We start from the raw sequence: 25,498 nt of genomic DNA on the forward strand, positions 1-25,498 counted from the left end.
ATTATATATACACATACATATGTACACACATGTTACATATTTTATATATATGTATGTGAGTATGTATATATATATACACACACACACACATACACACACAAAGTGACTAGGAGGAACGGGTTATGGGTGGCAACAGCACTCTTGTGCTGGGGGAGCAGAGGTGGAAACAGAAGATGCCTGTACAGACAAGGTGTGGCACTCCATCTTAGCTTTTTGGAAATAGAGGAATTCCAAGAGACAGAGTATGGAAAGAGCCTTCCCAAGAGGAGAGATCTCATCTGCAAAGTGAAGGGGAGGGTACATGGAAAGCATCAGGCAGTCCTTTTTATGGTAGGAATATGGACTGCATGAGAGGGACTGATGTGAAATCAGCATGGAAAGACAGGTTGGGGCCAGGCTGTGAAAGGCTTTCAATAGCCAATAGTGGAGTTCTGTATTCTTTCCTAGAGATAGCAGAGAGACTCTGAAGCTTCTTGAGGAGGGAAGAGGCACAGTCAGAGCTGTTGCTATTTATTTGACCACAATGTGGAAGATGGATTGGACAGAGTCAGAGGGCCTAGACCAGAGTCAGGGAGAGCAGTTTCTAGACCATTGCAATGATGACACAGGTTTGAGCTAGGGTGGTGGAAGTTTCCCCAATACCATAGCCCCTCCCCTCTGTTTCACCAGAGTTTGAACACTCTGCTCTCTCTTAGGGGGCCGAGGAGTCAGTGTGGGGCCCATCCTCAGCAGCAGTGCCTCTGACATCTTCTGTGATAACGAGAATGGACCCAACTTCCTCTTCCACAACCAGGGGGATGGCACCTTCATCGACGTGGCAGCCAGCACCGGTGAGTGAGTGCGATGTATTCAGCTTCATATGGTCAGGCCATGGGGCCCCAGCCCGTGTTCACCAGTGTCCCCCAGGGCTCAGCTCTTTCTTGGAAACTTCTCAGATTCCCCAGGCAGTTTTCAGTGATTCAGTTCAATTCACTGAGCATTTATTTTATACCTACTGTGTGCACCCCACAGTAAAGACACTGAACTTTAGATGAGACAAAGTCTCTGCGCTCCTAAAGCTCCTCGTATGTGGGCATGCCCCCTCACCCCAATGCCTTCTTGGAGTTCTATAGGTTCTTCTGGGTACTGGTCATCACCTCCCTAGTCACTTCTCCCTCAGCTCCTCCAACATGCCTTTCAAACCAACCTTTTCATCTAATCCAGCCCCCCATTCCTCTCCCACCCTCTCTCTGCTTTGCTCCATGAAGCCTTTCCTGATTCTGTCCAACTTCAAGGGCCCTCCTCCTCCAAACCACCTTGTATTTAACCAGTTTACATTTATTTGTATTTATTTTCTATATTTAGTCTTATATGCTTTAGTCCTTATGCACTTACGTTTTTACTTCTCTTCCCCAGTATACTCCTCCTAAGCAGGGACTCAGTCATTCTTGTTACTTGGATCCCTAGGATTCCTGGGACATGGAAGGCACATAAAAAATACTTATTGGCTGATGGATCGCCCTTTCCCCTGCTCCTCCTAAACCTGGTTCATTCAAATTATGCCCCTTCCTATAGAGTTCCTATGAAGCAAAGTCTAGCAGCCTGATGTACAGGTTCACCTCTTTCTCGGAGACAGGTCATCTGAGAAGGCCTCTGACCTTAGATAACGAAATTAGAGCAAGCAGCCCGAGTCAACACCCTAAAGACAGGAAAATCTCTCGCAGAGCTACTGACTTCAGTACTCACTGTCTGCTTGAATCTCCTTGGCAGAGGTCCAACCTGGTTAGGACCCAACCGATACCCTGACCTTTACCCTCACCCTCACCCTCCTTTATTGGTGGGTCTTAAACAACCCTAAGATCAAAGGCAAACTCTCTGACTCCCACCAGAAGCTTACTTTTCTCCATTTTTGACTCTTCTCTGGCAGCTAATTTTTCTCATCACTGAGAAATCATAAAACTTTAAAAAAACAAAAAAAAATAAACACTTGAAAACTTGAGGATCTGATAAGGTGCTAAAGAGATGGAAGCAGAGGTGAGTGAAGAAGTTGAAACAGGGAGTGGGTATCAGGCAGGGAGGAGAGAGCAGAGGTGTTAGTCCCATAATTGAAAGTCGGAATGATTGTAGGGGTTTAACAAGACACGTCAAGAGGGCATTCATCACCCAAACAGATGCTGCAGTGAAATGCGGCACTGGCACCTATTATTTCTGTGCAAAGGAACCGTCTCCTTGTCAAGGTGCCTCGTAGATAGGAGAGAAATGGGCCAACACAGAAGGCCACGAACATTTGGGGCTGGGAAGTTTCAGTGGAAAATTAATGGCGTATTAATCCTGGAAGCTGTTGAATTCGACCCCCATTACCTTCCAAATCAACAGCTCCCGGGTCTGGCTCTGCTTCCCTGTCTCCCCCAAACCCTGCTCCTTCCCTTCCTGTGAAAGGTATTAGCTGTAGCTTTTCCAGTTGTTTGACTGCTCAGACCTTGTTGTGGTCCGCTTCCACATGGTTGGGGTCTATTTCAGTTTTAAGTAGGGTTTCATGGAAGAATCAGTTGAGTCCAATCAATACTGAAAGTAATAATCCATTTTATTTGGCGCATATATGGAGGGAAGGCCTTGTTACTTAACTGGAGACACCCAGGGAGCGCATAGGAGAAAAAATGGCAAGAACGCAAGTGTGCTAAGACTGCCTGCCCCTCCTGGGCGTGGGCTGACCCTTCCAGGCTAGGGCAGCTCCACCAGAGCAGAGCTCCACCCTATGCAGAGGCTAGACCGACCCCTCCAAAGTGGGCCTGCTAAAGCCAGGGAAGGGATATAGGCAGGGATGTTGTCTGGTAGCCTTGGGCATGATGGTCTACTTAGAACAGAAGGAGGGAGGGAGTCCACAATGACCTGGACAGAGTACTTGGTACACGACTACATCAAATCCTTGTGGAGATTCCAGAATCCATCCTCGCTCCATTTGTCAGGACAGCTTCCTGATCGGGATAATGCTTTATAGAGAGGCACAGGGGACCTACTCCGGAAAGCCTGATTGCCTTCTCACTTTTGATGTCACCAATCAAGTTTCTAGAATGGAAACTGAAATGGGAAATCCTAATATGGGGAGTTTCAGAAAAGGGCAGGGCTGGAGGAAAGGGGGTACACCCAGGGCATAGATTGTTGGACAGAGCACAGTGATTTTTTTTAGACTACAACAGAACCCACTCATGCTACAGATGGTCCGGGCGGAACGCTGATTTCCTGACCTTTCGTGTAAAGGACTAGTGGGCGATCCTAGTGTGGAGTGGTCAACCCCAGCCTAGGTGAAGGCAATCTTAGCACCCTTCCCTAGTTGGCCTTACCTGTCCTATGTGCTTCCTTACATATCTCCAGTTACCAAGCCGCCCCTTGAATGGGACAAAGAAAATGGCCTGTTGCTTTCAGGATTCACCAGACTCATTTAATTTCTGCCCTAGGGCCCTTTAGCTATGACTTCCAGACACCCCGTTATCCTTTTCCTATCCCACCTACCTTTGATTGTCCCCAAACACCTTAAATCCCAAGGGGTGGGATAGCAACCACTCCAATCTCAGAAAAGTCTGGAAGGTGTCGTTTTTAGAGGCTGGCAGCCCTGGTCTCCTCAGCTCTACCAAAGCCTTTAAGAAATATGTGCTTATAATGGGCTTGCTAAGAGGTCTGGCCCTTCCTGTTAGGCAAGTTCCACCTCAGTCAGCCAGGACAAGCTGGCCTTTGGCCTAATCGTGTGAATTCTTATACATCAGAAGATGTGGGTTCAAATTCAGTCTGGGCTGCTTCTAAGCATATGACATTAGTCAATCAGTCAACTAACATTTATTAAGCACGTACTCTGTGTCAAGGGCTATGCTAAGCGCCAGAGATAAAAAGACCTAACTTGTCTCTCCACCTTAGTTCTCTTACCTGTGAAATAATGAGGTTGGCATAGATAATCAGTAAGAGCCGTTCTAATCCAAAAAGAAATATTGGTCTGATAATCTATACTATAAAACAAAGTAAATAAAATGAATAAAGTAATATGAAAAACAAAATCTTATGCCTGAGCCTCTGAGCAACAAGGAATCCTGGGTGCTGCCCAGTAGGAATCTCTGCTCACCTTCTCCCCAACATTCCAGGTGTGGATGACCCACAGCAACATGGGCGTGGCATAGCCCTAGCAGACTTCAACAGAGATGGCAAGGTGGATATTGTTTATGGCAATTGGAACGGCCCCCACCGCCTGTATCTGCAGATGAGCACTCATGGGAAGGTCCGCTTCCGGGTAAGCAGGTCAGGGTCCCTCTCCCTCTCCCTCCTTCCCTTCCTTTGGAACATAGTGGTAGGGCCCTGGGTTAGCATCATGGTATGATGGGCAGCTAGGTGGCACAGTGGACAGAGTGCCAGGCCTGGAGTCAGGAAGACTCATCTTAAGTTCAAATCTAGCCTTAGACATTTATTAGTTGTGTGACCCTGGGCAAGTCACTTAAACCCTGTTTGCCTCCTTTTCCTCATCTGTCAAATGAACTGGAGAAGGAAATGGAAAACTGCTCCAGTATCCCTGCCAAGAAAACCCCAAATCAAATGGGGTCACAAAGAACCAGGCATGACTGGAAAATGACTGAACAACAACAGCAGTGACGAAATGGCTTTGGGACGAGACCCAGGTTGGAATCTCCACTCTGCTACTTCCTTCCTACCCGTGTAATCTTGGGCAGTCATTTGCCCATCGGTTTCCTCATCTTTAAAATGAAGGGAGGGAGGGTTGAAGCTTGGACCCAGAGTTAAGAAAATGCACTTCCTTTCACTGCAGAAGCAAGAAACAACAGAATACGGAATCTACCATCAGTTGTCATCCGTGTGTCAGTCGCTTAGCCGAACTGCCTTTTTCTTCTCTATTCATCTTTGTTACAAGGGAACAAAATAACATATGTAAGGCCCTTTGCAAACCATAAAGTGCTATATAAATTTTAGTTACTATTATCATTACTGGGACTAATAATAAGGAAAGACTGGCTGGGTACAGGAGGAAGGGAGGGTTATATTTTTGGAAATGAATCTAATTCACATGATATAAAAACAGAAGGCGTCATTAAAAATTTTTAAATAAAATTAAAATATATCAGGGAATTTCCCTACATCTATAAAAAACAAGGAATTTGGATGAGACAATGTTTAAGGCCCCCTCTAGATCCTGATTCTTCTCTATTAGAAGATGCCGACAATCCCTTCCACACTTGCTCCTATCACACAGAGGATAAGGCCTGGCTGCTCTCCCAAGCCCATTGACAGCTTCAGTTTAGATAATGATCAGAGGCAAACAACCAGGCCTCAGGCCCTCTCTGAGGCTCCATCGCAGGGCCACAGAGAAGGAACAAATGTTTAAGTCAGCCCGGGGAAAGGAATTTCTAAACGTAGGGGCAAGGATGAGCAGGCATCATGACAAACACTGCCCTTAGCTTTCTATGCAAGGGACTCCTTTCTAGGGATCTGCTGGGAAATGGGATAAACAGGGCCCTTCCAGTTTTAAATCCCAGGAAATTCAGAATCATGAAGGGAAGCACATGATTTTGAAAGCACTTTCTCCCTCCCAGTCTGAAAATTTTGCTGTGATGAAAACAGTACGGTTCCAAACGATCGTGTGGCCGCAGTGCCTGTGAACTTTGTACTTTTTTTTTTTTTGGTAAAGGGATTAATAAGGGCAAACGAGTCTGTTCCTTGACTAGAGGATTCTAGAAAAAGCCCTGCCCCCATTCTCTCTTTCCCTCCCTTTCCTTCTCTCTCTCTCTCTCTCTCTCTCTCTCTCTCTCTCTCTCTCTCTCTCTCTCTCTCTCTCTCTCTGTGTGTCTCTGCCTCTCCCTCCCTCCCTCCCTCTCTCTTTCCTTCTCTGTCTCTCCCTATCTTTCCTTCTCTCTCTCTCCCCCCTCTCTCCCTTTCTCTTTCTCTGTCTCTGTCTCTCTCTCTCTGTCTCTCCCTCTCTCTTTCCTTCTCTCTCTCTCTCTCTCTCTCTCTCTCTCTCTCTCTCTCTCTCTCTCTCTCTCTGTTTCTGTCTGTCTCTCTCTCTGTCTGTCTCTCTCTCTCTCCCTCTCCCTCTACCTCCTCCCTTCCTTCCATCCTCACTTCTCCCTCTTCATCTTTCTTTCTCTCCTTTTCCTTGTCTCTGTCCCTCCCTTCCCTTTTCTTCATCTCCTCCTACTTCTTCTTGCTCCCCCTCCCTTTCACTTTCCTCCCTCCCTCTCTCTCCTCTCCTAGTGGTGGAGCCTAGAATCTAATAGTATCACCTCTTGGGTCCAAATTTTTCTGTACCAGTAAAGGGCAGCAGTTAAACTCTGGGTACCAACTCCACCAACTCTACTGCCATGGTCAGGTTGGCTCCTTTTCTAAGTTTCACACCACCCTTTGCTGGCCCTGAAATCACCCTGCTTCACTCTCCCCTAAAAGGTCTCCATAGCCCTAGACCATGGAAGTGTTACCATGTCTTCATTTTTTGTTCAAAGTAGCCATGGTCTATATATAATCTCTAATATCCCTTCTGTGAGCTCGATGGCAGACACCATCATTTTGGGGTCTGCCTCCCTCGTGTTAGCTCCCTCTCCCCATCAGAAATAGACCATTTTCTTTATAGATCAAAGCCCATGCTCCTGCTGGACCTTCTCTATCATTCTTGACCCCTAGTTCTCAGCCCATTAGCAGGGCAGAGATGACCGACCTGTCCTGAACCCAATGACAGATTGAACCTTTCTCAGCTCAAGTTACCATCTTTCCCTCCCACATCTCTATATTCTCTTTGACAACTCATCCCTCAGGTACCCTCTCAAGGAGGCATAGCAAGAGGCTGTCCTATGGAAGAGGGGATGAGGATGCTACATGGAAGGAGGAGCCGGCTCTGCTTCATCCCTGGGGGGCAGAACTAAGAGCTAAGAGCAGTGAGGCTGATTTAGGCTTGACAGAAGAAAACCTTTCATAACACATAGAATGATCCCCAAGTCAAAGCATTAGCTTCCTCGTCATTGGATGTCTTCAAAGGGAGGCTAGGTCAGCTCTTCTCATTGATGGTCTACAGGTGATCCCTCTTCAGGCACAGGTTAAACTTCATGGTGTCTGGTCCCTGGTCTCAGCTCTAAGATTCTGTGATTTTCTAATTCTATGATTTTCCGTCATCCTATTACTATAGTTCCCCAGCATCAAAAATGCTTTAAATATAGGGGTACAATGACAGATGCTTCCCACCAACAGTAAGAGAAGGATTGTTTCTTTCACACAGGTAACTCAGGGTGCTTTGGACCCTTCCAGGTTCCCCAAACCTGGGGCCCAAAGCATTTATCCTGAAGCCTGGTCATCTGCCTTTGCCTCTGATTCCTTGCCAGGACATGGTGGATTCAGGGTGGAACTCAGCAAAGTTCCTAGAATTCATTGGAGAAGACCCTGGGTGGTTAAAAGCCTCTTCATTTGCCTTCCCTGGACCATACCTGTAGTCTGACAGTGCAGGATACTGGCCCCTTCTGGATTCACAGCTAAACAGAAAGCCAACACTCTCTGGGAGCTCTAAGAACAGCTGGAGTTCTTAAATTCGTTTCTTTTATTTATCCAATGAGCATTTATTCAGTGCCTACTATGAATGAGTGGGAAAGCATTTATTTATCAATTACTATGTACAAAGAGCTGTACTAAGTGCTGGATACAGAAAGAAAAGCAAGATGGCCTCAGCTCTCAAGAGGCTCATATTCTAATGAGAGGAGACAGCACATAGTGGAGGGTTCAGCTGCACGCAAGGCAGACAATGAAGAAGCAACGGGTCTCGTTGTAAAACCTGGGGTTTGGGAGGGCACAGCAGCAGGGCAGATGCCAACACCCAGTGTCCTAGACCCTGGGGATTCAAAGGCAAAAATGAAAGTCCCAGCCTTCATGAATTTATGTTCTATTGGGGGAAACATGCACACGTATGAATAAATACAAAGTAAAAACAAATTTATTTCGGGGGTACCAGGAGGCGGTCTCTGAACATAGCTAGGAATTTTAAGAGGTGGAAGTGTCTTCCAGGCATGGGGGCAGCCCAGACAAAGGTGTGGAGGTGGGAGATTGGCTGGATTGTAGAGTGCATGAGGAGTAATATGTAAGGGTTAAGAGATTGAACTTCCAAGTTCTAGGAATGAGGCACCAATGCAGCCCATGGGCAGCCAAAGGGAGAATAGAAAGCAGCAATGAGGAGACAGGAGAAAGAAGCTTGGGGCAGTTAGCTGCCTCCTGTGCATCCAGGTCCCCAGGCTCCCATGGATCCTCATAGCCTACTCCTGGCTGGAAGGAGCAAACCTTTAAATCAGCCTTGTTACCAGGCTGATGAGGAGTGACCTCTTTCCCTGGCCTCCCGTAACAGGGGGCTGGCCTCTCCGCAGTGGGCGGCTTGCCAGCCACACCATCCACTGGCTCATTACAACAGTCATCAGGGAGACCAGCGGAGCACGAGCCTGGGGAATGACAAGAGGGACATCATATGACTCCCAGAGGGCACAAAAGGAGTGTTCAGAGCTCGGCTCCAATGAGCCTGTTGTGAGGCTGGGAGTCCTCCAAGGCAACAGGCCAAAGGGTCCTCACTCCCAAACTAAAGGTCATGGAACCCAAACTTTCCTCCTATCCTCAAAGGAAAAGCTCCTCTCTAGAGTCAAATATCCCTTTCTCCAATGGTATACGAAGGTTCAGCCAGCTTGGAGGGGTCCCAGCCCAGTTATCCTGGGTCTGTGTCTATCCCTGACTGGACATGGGCCGGCATTCTTTCATCTCTCTGTCCACCCAAAAAGACCCTTCTAGCACAGCTGAGTGAATCTCAGGGAATAACACAGCAGGGGTAGAACAAGAAAACACTGAACCTGGAGTCCTAGGGACCTAGGTTTGAATCTCAGCTCACTTATTCCCTGCATGACCTTGAGCAGCTAAATTAATGTCTTTGAGCCTCCGATTTCTTATCTGTAAAATGGGCAGCTGGGTGTCAAAGTGGATAGAGTACTAGGCCTGTTCTCAGGAAGGCCTGAGGTCAAATGTAACCCCAGTCATGTACTAGCTGTGTGACCCTGGGCAAGTCACTAAACCTCTCCTGTGAAGTAAGGGTAACTACAGTGCCTGCCTTCCGGGGTCATCGTAAGGATCCAATGAGGTAACACTGTAAAGTGTTCGGTGCAGCATGTAGTATGTGCTATATAAATTAGTGTCATTCGTTATATTTTTAAAAGCTGTTATTATTAAAATGGAACTAGTAATGCCGGGCCCCACCATTTCACCAGGTTATCGTGAAGGAGGCACTTTGCAAACTTTGGCTCATTATATAAATGTTGGTCATATTATCAATAACAATAATAATGCTTCATTTTGTTATTAATAATAAGTTAGCCATGTGCATTGCTAATTATTCAGAATAATTAATGATTATCTGATTAAGGCAGCAAGGAAAACAGCTCAAGTCAGCAGGTCCCACATATACTCGTAAAAGCTTAAAACCCCCAGCTTGAGGGGAGAAGCTCAACCCTGGTGATGCAGGGGAAGGGAGAAAATGAAGGCAGATCCCTTTTAAAACTGTGAGTGGGGGAGAATCCCTCATCTGGCAGTGCTGGATACAGAGCTGGAAGAGGCAGGGACCTTGCTAGCCAGAAAGAGCCGGGCATCCCTGCCCCACCTCCATCATCCAAAACACAGGTTTGTCAACATCTTCAGTCCTGAGCGCCACCAGTGGAGTTAAGTGATCCTTGCCTCCAAGGGCTACTAAGAGCCCCCAGACGTGGGCAAGGGGGAAAGAAAATGGGGGCAGGAGAAAAGAGAAAGGATTGTGTAAATAAATTTAATGTAGGACCTATACAGCATTATATGTCATATTGGGGGGAAGGGGGAGGAGAAGGAGGGAGGCGGGGAAAATTTGGAACTAAAAAACTTGTGGAACTGAGTGTCGTAAACTAAAAAGGAAAAATAAATTAAAAAATAAAGACATAAAGAAAAGAGGGAGGGAGAGAGAAGAGCAAGAGAGACACGAGCTGCACACAGGGAGGGGAGAAGCAGAATGCTTTGTTCTGTCGATGAGGCAGCGGTGAGAGGTGTCATGGCGTGGTGGAGAGAGCCCTGGATTTATAATAAGACCACCTGTCACTTACTGTCTACATGACCGTAGACAAGTGCCTTCATCTCTCTGGCTTCTGCGTGCTCATCTGTAAAATGGAGAGAGTCAGACTAAATCATTTCTAAGGTCCTTTTCATGGGTCATCCCCATGATCTACAATGTCCTAAGGGCAAGTCTGAGCCTCTCCCAGGTCCACCACACGGTGGCCGTGCACAGTATTCTGGGTCAGGACTACCTCACTTCCTTCAATTCAGCCAATATGCATCAAGTGCCTACTGTTTGGAGTACATACCCTGGTCTCCTTGCCCAATGCCCCCCACAAAGTGGGCAGCTAATAAATGTTTGTTTGTTGACTGATTGCCCTGGGTGGGGAGAAGGGAAATTGAAGGGTCCTCCCTAGCAGGAGCAGGCCCCTCACGGATCTCATGCTTCTCCTGACCTCTCTCTGTCTCGCTGTCCAGGACATTGCCACTCCCAAGTTCTCCATGCCATCCCCGGTCCGCACGGTCATCGCTGCTGACTTTGATAACGACCAAGAGCTGGAGGTTTTCTTCAACAACATTGCCTATCGAGGCTCGTCTGCCAACCGTCTCTTCAGGTAGGCCCTTCTGCTGGGCATCCAGCCTTTCACCCCAGACACCAGCGGGGGTGTCGGGGAACAGAGGGCTATCCCCTTCTTTTGAGGGCAAAGGACCAATCAGTGAGCTGGATGCCAGGTTAGGAAGAAGAGATAGATAGAACTCAGAAGAGATGGAAGTGTTTAAAGGAATTGATGGGAGACAGAGAGTCTCATAATGGAGAAACAGCATAGCAGAAAGAACACTGGATTTGGAAGCTGAGGACCTGAGTTTGAATTCTCCTTCTATTACTTGGACAAATTATTTAACCATCATGGATCTTCGTTTTCTCATCTGTAAAATAAGGGGGTTGTGGGGCAGCAAGGTGGCACAATAGATAGAGCACCAACCCTGGAATCAGGAAGACCCGAGTTCAAATCTGACCTTAGACTCTTACTAGCTGTGTGACCCTGGGCAAGTCACTTAACCCGGATAGCCTCCAAAAACAAAACAAACCCAATAATAATAATAATGATAATAAGGGGGTTGTACTAGATGACCCTTAAGGTCCCTTTCAGCTATAGATCTATGACCCTGTGATGAGATTTTATAACCTTCTGGCTCTAAATCCTTGATCCTAAAAAAGAGCAACAGATGATCAAGAACCAATCAAGACAGGAACCTTAGGTATGAAGCTGCAGCTTCTGCTAAAGCGGTGCTGGGTGGCGTATGGGATAGATTTGACTTGAAATCCTGCCTCAGACACTTACAACCTCTGTGACTCTTGGGAAAGTTATCTAAGTTCTGTCAGTCTCAGTTTTCCCATCTCTAAAATGGGGGTGATAATGGCAGCGACCTCTGAGGGTTGTTGCGAGGCTATAACTAGATAACTCAGCAAACGCTGAAGCGTCACATAAAGGCCAAGCAGGCTGAGTGAGAGCAGAACACTGGCATCCACATGATGGAGGCAGGAAGGACTTTAACGGTTTAGAGGATTTAACTATTGAGAAAGAAAATGGACCTCTATGGATGCTGGCGGGGAAGATGTAAGCAATTCAGTAGCACAGTGAGAGAGGAGAGTGTTTTCGATGGGAAGAACAGAAACTGAGATGTGTTTCTACAGTCCTAAGAATCGGTCCTGTTGCCCCTGGGTGCCAAGTAGCCCAACCTACCTACTGCTTTGTAGGCCAGTGGGGCTTGAGATTGCCCTGAGCCCTGCCCAGACAAGCTCATGGGGCTCGCTGGGCTAAGGAAAAGGGAAAAGACCAAGAATGGAGAGGCCAGGGTCTGTAGGTTCTGGAAATTTCCCGGATCCCTGACTCTGCTCCTCTGAACCCCCAACTCCCTAGCCCAGGAGCATGGCCAACTACTATTAATAAAAGGCGAGAGCTATGACTAAGCGTGTTTTAAAATATAATTATTAACAAAGCATCAATCCTGACTGGATGTAATCACCCCCTGAAGGCACCAGATTTACTAATTAGGTGCCTTGCAAAAAGCTTATTCACGACTTCCAGATTAATTGCAGAAGATCAATTGCTCGTTAACAGAGACGTGCTTTTCTTCTCTGGCTAATAAAGTGTCACTTGCCAGGGGCCCCTGAGCAGAGAGCTAGATCTCATTTGTCTCTCTCTGGCCCCAGAACTCAAGTATTCTTATGATCCTTCTCCCTCACAGACTGCCCTCCCCCACCCAGCAGCAAGCCCCAGTCCCAATCAAATGCCCAGCTACCCCTTCCTCAGCCCTAGGGAAGGTTGAGGGGCATCAGGCTGGCTCAGGGGCTGGCAGGGAACAGGTTAAGCACATGGCTGCCCACGTGGGTGAGTGTTTACTGCAGTCCTGGAGGCATTGCCCCTAGCTGTGGCCCAGGAGCCAGTTGCCTGGTAAGCGGCTGTGCCCACGGTCCCTGTGACAGATGGTTGGGTCCTGAGCACACAGTGGTGAGTATGAGAGGGTCTAACAGCTGGGGCCACTACACAGCTGGCTGCCTGTGGCAGTTTTAACCCCTTCCAGCAACCACACTGCTTGGTCTTCTCACCTGCCCCTTTCATTGGACAGAACCCTCTTCCTCATCCACCAAGGCACTGGTACACTCTCCTTGGTCCTCCAGACCCTGGATGCTCCAGGCCACCCTGGGGGTCCTCCTAGCTGCATATTTGAAGAGTATTTTTGAGGGCTCTTAGCTTCATAATAATAGTGTAAGAGAAGAACTGAAGTATATTCAGCACACGGGTGATCCGTAAAGGAATTAGGTATGTTAAAGATTCTAGCATTGTGTGTAAAGCCAGTCCGGATATGTTCCCAGCAAGCAAACACATACACGGATATTGTACCAAAATGCTTTCTCAAATTGCCTGCACAGCTCTCATATGTGCAGACCCAACATGGACCCTTGGCCAAATATACATCACATGAATAGAGACAAAGACACATTCCCTCAATCACAGATATACATATTCCAACAGAAAACTCAAAAGCTCCAGGGACCCAGCCAGGGCTAGTACCCTTCCTCTCTAATCTTCGTTAAAAATGCTAATGGCACCAAATGAATCCAGGAAGCCTTTTTTTGGCCCCCTCCGGGGGCTCTCAGTTACTTTCTGGATCAAATTCAGCCTCCTCCTCCAAATGTGACCTGTGGGCAGGTTTCTGGTGGCCCATCCACTGGCTTTCTGTCCTCCCCCATATTTGCTGTCCACATCGGGTGCCAAGAATCTGCGTCAGTAATAATAGAGAGGGAAAAACTAAGAGAAAGAGAAGGAGAAAGAAAAATTGCATGGACAGCTGTCACAGCTAGGCCCCCTAAATACAGTAAGGGAATGGGAGGGGGACCCCTGTGTAAAGACTATAGGGTTGGTTGCTTTCTATTTGTGTGGCTTCATTATGAATGTGCCAGGTAGTCAGACCAATGACATTAAGGAAATCACTTCTGTCCTCCATCCTCTGTAAAAGGAAGGGAAGAATCTCCTACAAACACTCAGGTCACTTAAGGACACCTCTCCTCCTCAGTCTTCACTGTCAATCAGCTGTCTTTCCCCAGGCAGTCTACGAACCATCCATTATAAAAGGGGAAAGCAACATGTGAAGAAATAAATGAAATCTCATAACAAGGGAGGACCAAGCAAAGCCACAGTGTGGGGCAAGCCAAGCTGAGGTGTGCTGTGTGGGCATTCCAGGCAGTGCCAAGGACACCGTGGTTCTCAGTAAATATTCAACATTAATACCTACTGTTCACAGGGTATGAGGATGGATGTTTGTGCTCTGGTCCTGACAGTTCCTGGGAGAAGCTAATGCATGGCTCTGCCCCAAATTCACTGTGGGACCCTGGGCAGGTCATTTTCCTCTCTGGGAGTCAGTTTGTTCATATGTAAAATGAGGAAGGGCTGCTAGATGCTACCTGAGGTCCCTTCCAGGCCTCTGTGATTACTACCTTTCCTGATGAAAAGTTAGGAGCGAGGGGAGCAGCTGGTTTCATGAACAGAATGGAAATGATGACCCCTCCAGTTCTACTTTTTTTTGGGTCATGGCCCCTTTTAACAATCTAAGGAAGCCTAGGATAATGTTTATAATGCATAAAAAATGCATAAGATTACAAAGGAAAGAAACCAAAAGTCATTGAAAGTAAGGATGCCATCTTCTTTCCTGTCTGCCTGCAGACCACAGGTTAAGAGCCCCTGCTCCAGAGGCTAGTTCTTGATGCTGCTTTGTCTTTCCGCACAGGGTCATCCGCAGGGAGCATGCTGACCCCCTCATCGAAGAGCTCAATCCTGGAGATGCCCTGGAGCCTGAGGGTCGGGGCACAGGTAAGAAAGTAGCTGGGCATTGCCTGGCCCCAGGTCTTCTAGCTCACCCTTGTCCACATCTCACAAGGAAGGTGGATGGTAAAGGGCGGCTCAAAGGTATTGACCTCCTGTGTGACTTCCCCACCCCCTCCCCCTTTGCCCGCCTAGCCGGGATCACAAGGAGAAAGGACGGAGGGGCTGGGTAGAGGGGGGATGGTGGTGCTGCTTCGGCGGCTATGGTACAGAAAGACGGAAGAAGGGATTACCCATTCCTAGGATTCCAGGGCAGGAGGTGGGAGGTAGTGGGATGGAGGCTTCTGTACTGAGGTTCACTGGCAGCGTTCTGCTCTGTGGAAGATGGGAAAAACAAAATGGTGGAGAGACTCTGGGCCCACTTCTGTTCCTTATATGGGAGGTTCTGCAAGTTCTACATCCTTCTATACCTGGGCAATGGTAGAGTAGGGAGACCACTGGATCTGGAGTCAGGAGAGTCCTAGGCTCAAATTCCACCTTTGATCCTCACTTAGCCATGTGACCCTGGACAATCCCTTCATTTCCCTGACCCTCAGTTTCCTCATCTACAGAACCAGAATAATGGTAAAACCTACCTGAAAGGCTTGTCGTGAGGACAAAATAATACACTACCTGTAAAGTGCTTTGCCAACCTTAAATAACCGTGTAAATGCCATCTCTTATCAGCTGTTATTACTAGGGCTGAACAAGGAGCAAAACAAGCCAGACCAGGGAGGACTGGAGCTCTAGAAACTAGACGGAGAATTCAAACATGGTGAGACAAGACTATAGGATCATAGATTTAGAGATGAAAGGGAAATTCAAGGCCGTCTAGTATGAGCACATTCCTTTACAGTCGACGATGAGACTGAGGCCTAAAGCAATGGCGTGACCTGTCCAAAGTCACGTAGGTGGTAAGTGGGATATGAGGCCAGTTTTTCTGACTCCATATTTCACTGCCCGATGAAATAGCCCCCGATGCTGGGAGGGATGAGCTAGGGGGCTGGAAGGTGCCCAGAACACTAGCAGCCTTTCCCTCATCTACCCTCAGGCTAATCGGTGCCATGAAAGTCATCCTGGTTCCGGGCCAGGTGGATCTCGCCTCCAGCAGGCTCCCGGGCAGATCCAGGTGGGCTTAAGCTCCTGGCTGTAGGAGGGATTTTGAGCTTCCAGGCAGCACCATAGCCATGCGCCCCTTGCCCCCATCAGCGTGATGAGCAGCAGCTGCTAATGGAGGTGGTGGGTGGGCAGGGCCTTACTTGGTTTTTTGTTTGTTTGCTTGATTTTTAGTTTTAGAAATAAATTTATTAGGTCATTTGGTAGAGAAGAGCAAGCCAGAAAGAAGGTGTGACTCCCTCCCCTCCAGGCTCTAGAAAATTATATAGATTTATATTGATATTATAAATATATTCTCTTATATATTATATTATAAATACAAATAGATTATATTTACCTTAGATTATGTAGGCTTTAGACAAGGCTGCCTGCATATGAACCAGTACACAGTTAAGTAATTTTGCCTAGAGAGTAACTCTACCTTAGTTCTTGACATTAGGCTTTTGCCATGTCTGTTGTGACCCAGCCCCATCCCTTGTCCCTCCCAGGGTCTGGGGCCCTTTCAGTGTGGGGCGGTGGAATGTAGAGTCAGAAAAACTGGGTTCAAATCCCAGCTCGGCCACTTACCTCCTGTGTGACTTTGGGTGGGTATTTCATAATACCATAAGGGCAGAGGCCAATCAGTCAGTCAAGGAACATTTATTGAACATCTACTGAGCACCAGCTAAGAGCTAAGCACTGGAGATACAAAGAAAAGCAAAAATAGCTCCTGCCCTCCAGGAATCTATAATCTAATGAAGGATACAACACACAAAAACTCTTTATAAACTAGATAAATGTACTATAACTTGGAGGTTGTCTGAAAGAGAAGTCACTAGCATTAAGGAGGAATGGGAAAGGTCTCCTGCAGAAGGTGGGCTTTGAGCTGTGAGTTGAAACAAGGAGTCAGAAATGAGGGTACACAGCAACCCAGGAATGAGCGACAGTCAGGACAAATGCATGGAGCATCATGTGTAGTAAAGAGCATATAGGCCAAGTATAGCTGGATCTCAGGGCAGCAAGGTGGTGTGGGGGATTCAGCGCTGTGTCTGGAATCCCAAAGACTCATCTTCATGAGTTCAGATCTGGCCTCAGACACTTACTAGCTGCGTGACCCTGGGCAAGTCATTTAACTTTGCTTGTCTCAGTTTCCTCCTGTGTAAAATGAGCTGGAGAAGGAAAAGACAAACCATTCTAGTATCTTTGCCAAGAAAACCCCAAATGGCTGTGTGACTCTGGGCAAGTCACTTAACCCTGTTTGTCTCAGTTTCCTCATCTTTAAAATGAGCTGGAGAAGGAAATGGAAAACCAGTATCCTTGCCAAGAAAAGCCCAAATGGAGTCACAGAGAGAAGGACATGACTGCCCAACATAGCTGGATCATAAGAGTTCATGGAGGGAAAGTAAAGTGTAAGAAGACTGGGAAAGTGGTCAGGGGCCAGGTTGTAAAGTACTTTTAAATGCCAAGGAGAGGATTTATGCATATTGTATTCTGGAGGTAATAGGGAGCCATTGGAGGTTATTAAGTAGGAGAGAGGGTGCCATAGATAGGAAAATAACTTTGGCAGCTAAGCAGCTTGTCAATACACAGAACCTAGAAATCAATCAATGGATGAAAGAGACTCAAAGTTTGGACCAACAAAGGGTCATTTTATAGGTCAGCAATATCAGTACCCTTTAGCAAACATTTATTATGCACCTACAGCATGCAAGGCACTCTGTAGGAGTACAAAGCTGCTCTCAAGAAGCTTATGATAAAAGAAAAGAAAGATACAAGGAACCATATTACAAGAGAAAGTGTTAAATATAAAAGGATTTCCAGGCAAAGTCTATAAAGTGTTTAAGGAGATAGACCTCACTTTCACCAGAAGAACTGGGGAGTGGGTTTCAGGGAAGGCTACAGGGAAGAAGTGAGCACCTGAGCTGAGCCTTGAAATAAAGAGAGGACTTTGACAGGTGCACCCTGGGTGTAAAGGAGGCATAAGTATTTGGAGGGCAGAAATGGGGGCAGGCCAAAAAGCTTGGTTTGGCTGAACCATTTGTGCGGAAAGGCTGGAGATGTAGGTTGAAGCCAGATTATATGGGGCACTGAATGTTGGGATCAAGAACTGATATTTAATTCAGTAGGCAATGGGAAGCCATTGAGGATTTTCAAATAAATGGGGAGGGGATCAGGGAAGTTCATTAGAAAGATTATCTTGATTGTGGGGAAAATAAATTAGAGAGAAAAGAATCTAGAAGCAAGAAAACCAGTTGAGTCACAACTCAACAACAGAAAGATATACAAGAGAAGGTCAAAGGGTTGGGGTTACTGAAATTGACAGCCTTTGGTGACTTGTGAACCACGGATAAATCTCTGTCTCATATGACTATTGATGACTCTAGCAATCTCTTACTAGAGAGTTTTATTATTATTATTGTTAGGGTTCTGTTGACTTCTCCCATCCATTCTGCCAGCGTGGTCCACAGACAGCCCCCCTTCTATGCCCACAGGTCAATAGATGCAGTGAGGGTTTGGTAGATTTCACATCCAACAGATCCCCACTCCAAAGCCAGGACCAAGTAGGAAGAATCAAGTACAAGATGAGAGCAGGGCCAACAACAAAGCTGGCTTGATACGGAGGCCTGAGCAGTATCTTCATGGGGTTCTTACATCCCACTGGCCTACAGGATCAGCTTGGTCCCAGGATCTGGGGCAGAGTTAATTCCGAATGAAGATTGGGGTTAAGTAGCCACATCAGGAAGGATACTAGGGCAAGAAGTGAGCCAATCATTTCAAAGGCACTCTTAATCCCCAAAAGGATCACCAGTCAGAACTCACCTAAGCTACTTATCTGGTGCCACTTTTTTGCCCAACCCTTTATACACAATCTTTAGGGTTAGTTGGGTTTTCAGGTTCAACCTTTCTGTGCTCTAGCCTCCCAAGCCTAGAACAAGGAGTTAAGTCTGCTTTGTTACAGGGGGTGTGGTGACAGACTTTGATGGAGATGGAATGCTGGATTTGATCTTGTCTCATGGAGAGTCCATGGCACAGCCTCTGTCCGTGTTCCGGGGGAACCAGGTAAGTAAGTGACTCCAGATGAAATCTCATGGGACCCAGGGGTGAGTGTGGGAGAAAGAGTTAATGATGCACTCTGGACCCCCTTAAGGGATCCTATGATCCTATGATCCTAAGACTTTACTCTTCTCTATTTCTCTAGATCATTCCTTTGTTCCATTTTCCTTTTGCCCATTCCTTCTTTCCCTGGTTTTACTCCTCCTTCTCTTTTTTCCTTACGTCTCTCTTGGGTCTCCATACCAGGGCCCCTGTGGCTGTCTGCACACTTCTTTTGCTGCTACTCTTACTCCTCAGAGGATAACCAGGCTTTCTTCTCTCTACCTCCACCCCCAGGGATCCAAAAACAACTGGCTTCGTGTGGTGCCCCGGACCCGGTTCGGAGCCTTTGCCAGGGGCGCCAAGGTGGTGCTTTACACCAAGAAGAGTGGGGCTCACCTGAGGATCATTGATGGCGGCTCGGGCTACCTGTGTGAGATGGAACCTGTGGCACACTTCGGCTTGGGTGAGTCCAAACCAATCTTGCATAACACTGAGTGAGATCTGGGTTACAGCCTGGAGAGTAAACAGGGCTGAAAGTAGGAGAACTTTCCTGATGAGGAGGACACTTGATGTACTAACCTGAGAGTCATGAGAAGCAGGGTGGTAGAGCACAAAGTACATTAGGGGGACTTGGGTTCCAAACCTGGGTCTGTGCTACACTTGCCAGCTCTATGACCATTGGCAAGTCATTTAACCTCTATGATCTCTGTTAGAAGGAACCTCAAAGGCATCTATACCTGATGATCTCTACAATGTCAGTTAAAAAGCATTTATTAAGCACTTACTGTGAATACTGACCAGATCTGTAACTAAGACAAGGCAGTGGAGTCTTTGCCCCAAGGCATTGAATTCAGAAGGTCCTGACAGCACTTACAATGCATCCCAAGTACAGAAACAATAGAAACACAAAAGTGTAGAAACCATGCTCATGGCATCTAGTTAGCAAGAATAATTAGTTAAAGGAGGAGCTCCCAGATGGTGCTGTTTAGATCTCCACCCCTAGCACTGCAACGCTCCCACTGGTCTATCTCCCCACCACACCCCTCGCTCCCCACTGAAGATGCATTTCATACAGTAGTTTCTAGTAGCTGTACAGGCTTTGTAGTGGTTGGCCCAAGTAGTTAGATTCCTCTTCATCCAACTTCAATTCCAAAACCACTGGTGAGAGAGAACCTACTGCCTCTTAAGTCGGCTTGTCCCACTTCTAGAAGGCTCGGAGTCGTAAAATATGTCTTTACATCCACCCGAAATCTGCCTCTCCGAAACTTGGTTTCTCAAGCTGTAAAATGGGGAGGATAACCACAGTCCTCCTTGCCTGCCAAGGTTGTTGTAACCCCTAAAGCAGCTATATATAAATGTGAGCTCTTCCTGCTGCTTAGGCATGCCAGCTAGATTTTCTACAGATGTTCCTTCTGTCATCACTCAGAGATCTCTTGGCTCTGCTCTACCCTCACCAGACCTGTCTTACTATCAATTTTCACATTCCCTTGCTGACTAGGGTCTGCCATGTGGATCAGGAAGATGTGGGGGGAGGCCACATCAGTGGCTAGTTGACCCACCTAAGCCAGCCACAATCCATACTGAAGATCACAGATCTAAAGCCAGAAGGGACCACAAAGACCATACAGTCCAACCTCCTCTTCTTACATATAGGGAAACTGAGGCCCAGAGAGGATGAATGACTTGCTCAAAGTCACACAGGTGACACACATCAGAGGCAAAATTTGAACCCAAGATTCCTGACTCCAATTGGTTCTTGCTTTATGTGACTGTTTAAAAAAGGCCCTCGGCACCCCTCCTACCTGCCTCCGCAGTCTCTGAAGAGAAGATTGAAAAAGAGTGTGATGCAATGGAAAGAATGCTAAAGTTAGAGTCAAAAGATCTGGGTTCAAGTCCTGGCTTAGCCCCTTGCTTGCTGTGTGTCCTAGGGCAAGTCATGTAACTTCTGAGCCCCAATTTCTTCATCTGTAAAATGGAGCTTATATTAGAGTGACTCCCTCATGAAGTTGTTCAAAGGGTCAAAAGTGATCATGAGCATAAAGTGTTTTGTAGATACAGTATAGCATGTACAGGAGTGTCATATAAGCTATTATTATTATCAACCAATCATCAAGTATTAATAAAATAATGCCAACATTGTCAACAATCAGTTATTATCAACTGCCAACCATTCATCCACTGTGTTCTTCCCTAAACAACGGTGGTAGTTTGGTGCAAAAGAGAATCCGAAGGGACCCTTCCCCTCAATGGTACAGCCCCCTAGTTCTGTGAGCTCAGCCAGTCAGGCATTTATTAAGCTCTTATTATATACCAGGCATTTTTCTAAGCCCTGGGGATACAAAGAAGGACAAAAAACATGGTACTTACTCGTTCAAGGAGTTCTTCTCTTTAAATGGGAGGGATAATATGTAAATAAGTAGGCCTGTTTAAGATATCAGGAGGAGACAGAAGGTAGTATGGGAGGGTAAGGCACTGGCTGATGGTCAACGGGAGAACCAGGAAAGGCCTTCACAGAAGATCTGAGGCTTGAGGGGGCAGAGCATTCCAGGCATGGGGCACAGCCCACAGAAATGTGCCAAGGAACAGCGAGAAGGCCCTTGTACCTGGATCGTAGAGTAAACAGAAGACTATAAAGCCTAAGGAGGCAGGAAAGGAGACAGCTTGGGAAGACCCGAGCAGAGGATGCTCAAAGAGAAGCCCAAAGAGACACGGCCAGGCCTTTTATTCTTGAGAGGAATTACCTTGGAAGGTGAGGGTGGATTGAAGTGGGGAGAGACTTGAGGCAAAGATAACAATTCAAGAGATGCAAAGAAGACTCAAAAGATGCGTTCCTGGCCCAGGAACTGATGCTTCCTCCCCACACCCACACTGCCCCCTCCTCACCTTCCTCCTTTCTCCCCCCACCACCCTGAGGCCAAGCACATTCCTTAGACTCAGAAAAATCAGGTCCCATCTCAATGAACTAGGCCAAATAGCTGCTCTGAGGCTGGGTTCGTTTTTTTAAGGAATGGGGACCCTCCAGGTCAGCTCTAGGCCTGGCAGCCGTGATGCCCCCTGAGCCGACTCGGCAGACAGCAGTCCCCACAAGCACAGACTGGTGGAAGGTGTCCTTCCCAGCGTCTGTGAGGCCCATCATAAATCCCCAGAGCGCTCCCTTCACAGACCTGGGAGGGAGCACGGGCTTCCTGATTGATGGAGACATAGAGTCGCTCTCATAGGACAGAAGGGGAGCATCGAAGGCAGAGAAGCAGATGAGGAAAGGAGAGAAAAGGGAAGGAAGCCTAGAAGAAAGAGGAGAGAGAACAGAAGAGAGGTAGGAGGAAAAATAAAAGGTAGAAAAATGGCAGGAAGTCACCGTGCCAGGATCTATAGGCCTGTGTCCCACAAAGAGAATTTGGAGTTCAAAATGACCAGATGCTGATGTGGAAAGTGAGGATGTGGCTTAGGGCCAGAAGAAAGGGTCAGGAGGGAAAACAGGAAGGAAGGAAAGGCAGTTTGCCGAAGGGGTAAAAGCAGGAGACAAAGAGAACATTTATTAAGCACTTACTGTATGCAAGCACTGAGAATACAAAACCACCCCTACCCTCAAGGATTCTAATGGGGGAAGAGTATATAAAAGGGATCTGAAAAGCTGGGGGTGGGGAAGGTCCCCAGATAGTCAGGAGGGGGAGCTAAGTCAGAAGTGAGAAGAGCAAGTTCTGGACAGGAATTCACTAATTGAATAAAGGGGCTTCAGGGGCAGCTGGGGCAGAGCCTGTTCAGAAGATTTCAGATACTAATTACATACCAATATCACCAAGATGTGGTGGGGGGTTATGTTTCCCATCCCTGCCCACCTCCCACTACCAGCTACCCAACAGGCCCACCCCTTCACCTGACCCTCAGGGTCCCATGGCTGCCATATTCCTCTCCTGGTACCTACCAGTGGGAGCAGGATGAGATTTGCACCCTTCCTCTTCCTCTTCTTCCCCACACCCATCCCCACCAGCCACTTGGCCTACAGTCCCAAGTCAGGTGACAGGCCCAGATATTGGTATAGGATCATCAGTGGAGTTCAGTGGTCAAAGAGCCTGGTCCTGCCAACAGCTGCCATCCCCCATAGTGAATTCAGTCTTAGCCCTCCCCACATCCACTTCTGCCCTCCCTTTTGACTGCATCCTTTGAGGACCTTCCCTTTTTATCATTGGAAACAGAGTGGATTTAGTGAAACACAGCAGAAATGTAGACTTAGAGTCAGAACCTGAGTTTGGATCCCTGGCTCTGCCACCACCCATGGGACCATTGGACTTAATTCTCCAAGCCTCAGTTTCATCATCTGTAAAGTCGTTGGGCTGGATAACTTCCAAGGTCCCCTCCATCTCTCAATCTAGGATCTTCAATCTCTTCCTCCCAAATCTGACACCTTCGAGAACTTCCTGAAGCCTGTCTCCTGAAAACATCTCATCTCTGGGCACCCCCTTCACACCAGCTGTTCCTTCTCTCACACCCCCTGGCACACAGGGTCAGGAGAAGAAGCTGATATAATCCTTGCCCCGCCCCCATGCCACTTTCAGACTCTCCCTCGGCCACTATCACTCAACAACTGCCTCTCCTTTAAAGGTCATTCTATCCTATCCAGAGCCTCCACATGATGTGTACATCTAAAGGACCCCCAGGTCACTCGTACTCCCCAGTAAACTCCACGCCTTACACACCACCTTATTTCACCCTCAAATTCCTGTCTCCTTTGAATGCCCTCATCTCACTTCCTCAGCTTCCTCAATTCCTATGACCCCTGTCTCCAGTCTTCCTCAGTCAAATACAAGTGCTATAGAGGTCTGCTTTACCCCTCTCAACCATCTCTCTCTCTCTCTCTCTCTCTCTCTCTCTCTCTCTCTCTCTCTCTCTCTGTCACACACACACACACACACACACACACACACACACACACACACACACACACACTGGCTCAACTGAATTTTCCCCTAGTGCCCCGGACCCAGCCAAGGCAAAAATGGGGGAACCCAGGCCTGGCAGTACACAGAATTGTGATTTCCAGACATTTGTTCAGTACAGGAATGATTGAATGGCAACGATGAGGAGGAGGGAGGAAGGAAAAGACTACAATTTATAGAGAAAATTTGGAATCTCTAAAAGTGGAAATGGAAATGGTTGTCCGGGCCCTCCCTAGGCAGCTTCAGGGAACCCCCCTCCAGCCATCCAACTGTTAGACTGAGTCTGATGTTTGAAATCTTGATTGATTGGTACCCTTTCCTCTCCTGCTCTTCCCATCCATCAGAAATTATTTCAAAACCTGTTATCTCTTTGAAGCACAATGGGTGTGTGAGAAACGTGGTTTTGGGGATCACTGGACTTCCTAGGCAGGGCCAAAATCCTGAAGAAGAACCCTGTGATAATCCCTAGGGAAGGCTGTACAGACCACAGGACTCCCAGAGGAAGACCAAGTGGTAGCCATCCCTTAAATCTGTGGGGATCACAGGGCCTCCTAGGGGTCAGACCCTAAGGAAGACCCAAGTGATGGCCCCTTAGGATGGCAGTAAGATCACAAGGCTCCCGAGACAGGGCCGGAAGTCCCATGTGATGTCCCCTTAAGAAGGCCGTGCAGACCACAGGGTTCCCCAAGGAAATCCAGAGTGGTAGCCCTCTTAACACTGCAGTGGGGATCACAGGACACCCCAAGACAAGATCCAGGAGTAAGCCTGGCGAGCTTCCGCTGCCTGTTGCTTCCCTTCACTTGACCTTAGGAAAATCCATGTGATTTGCCCATTCACACCCAAAGAATTCAGGACCAGAGTGGGCAGAGGAAGGCATTTTATTACGCTCCCCGGGAGAGCGGGTGTAGTGCTCGCGGGAACACTCACACTGATACAGCTGCAGGAGCAGGGGTAACCATTCCCTCCACTCCTGCTAGAGTCATGGTTAGTTTACAGTCTTTGTTTTTTTACATAGTTTTCCTAGGTTATACAGTTTATATAAATAGGGTAATAAGGATACAGAAGCAAAAGTGAAGTTAATTAGATTTTCCTTGTCTTAGTTTAGGATTAAACTATATTCTTTTACTTCCCCTACTTTCCCTCTTTAACATATGCAAATGATGCAAATCAGTAGGCCTGGATTCTTGACCAAGACCAGACCCTAGATAAGCTTGAACAGGTTCAAGTGGGTTTGGCCTCTCTAATTCCCCAGACTGCCTTCTCAAAAAGTATGCTCATACTTTTTATGAGCCTCTGACCTCTCACCTGACCGACCTTGAGGCCTGGTCTCTGCTAAAGCTGGGATGGGGGAGGGCAGGGAAGCACACCTTTAGTTCTGTGGAAACAAAACTCCTCCTCCCATTTCTTACAGGTGTGTAAAAGAAAATGTATGCAACTCTATTGAGTAGTTGTGTTTTGTGCATGTGTTCACATGTGCATTGCACTATGTATGTTATTTTCATATATGTTTTTGTGTGTATGTTATAAATGTGCACAGGTTGTATGGCGAGCATGCTGGGTGTGTTTGTGTATTCTGTGTACGTAAACATGAGTCGAATGCACATTGTGTGGAGGTATTATGCTGTCCCTGTATGTGTATTTTGCATACATATCTGTATGTTTCTATATCGATCATCTCTGTGGCCCTTCAGTGACTTGAATCCTGTCACAGCTATCTCTGTGTGCTGCAGCTCATCTAAGAATTCCCCTCATGGGGCTCCCATCTTTGAGGACTCTAAGCCACATTATGTCCACGGTTCCTCATCTTTGTGTACAGCTTTGTTGATTTAGTGAGTTTTTTTGTTCTCCAAAAGTCCCCCGGACTCCTTTCTGCCTTTCCTCTCTGGACTGTAATCCATCCTTCATTTTGAAGGCATCTAGTCCTTTAGGGAACCCCAGCTGGCTTCTCCAGGACTA

General features: G+C 47.2%; 1 protein-coding gene across 2 annotated transcripts in view; it reads left to right on the plus strand.

Annotated features, from left to right (window-relative positions):
• CRTAC1 (cartilage acidic protein 1) overlaps positions 1 to 25,498 on the plus strand; it is a 181,688-nt gene that overhangs the window by 148,136 nt on the left and 8,054 nt on the right. For both annotated transcript variants that reach the window (XM_036737084.1, XM_036737085.1), the window contains exons 6-11: positions 696 to 830; positions 4,110 to 4,255; positions 10,531 to 10,667; positions 14,344 to 14,426; positions 18,472 to 18,572; positions 18,903 to 19,071. In XM_036737084.1, coding sequence (XP_036592979.1) covers positions 696 to 830; positions 4,110 to 4,255; positions 10,531 to 10,667; positions 14,344 to 14,426; positions 18,472 to 18,572; positions 18,903 to 19,071 — 771 coding nt within the window. The remainder of the gene's footprint in view (positions 1 to 695; positions 831 to 4,109; positions 4,256 to 10,530; positions 10,668 to 14,343; positions 14,427 to 18,471; positions 18,573 to 18,902; positions 19,072 to 25,498) is intronic.

This window comes from Trichosurus vulpecula, chromosome 8, assembly GCF_011100635.1.
Source record: "Trichosurus vulpecula isolate mTriVul1 chromosome 8, mTriVul1.pri, whole genome shotgun sequence".
NCBI lineage: Eukaryota > Metazoa > Chordata > Mammalia > Diprotodontia > Phalangeridae > Trichosurus > Trichosurus vulpecula.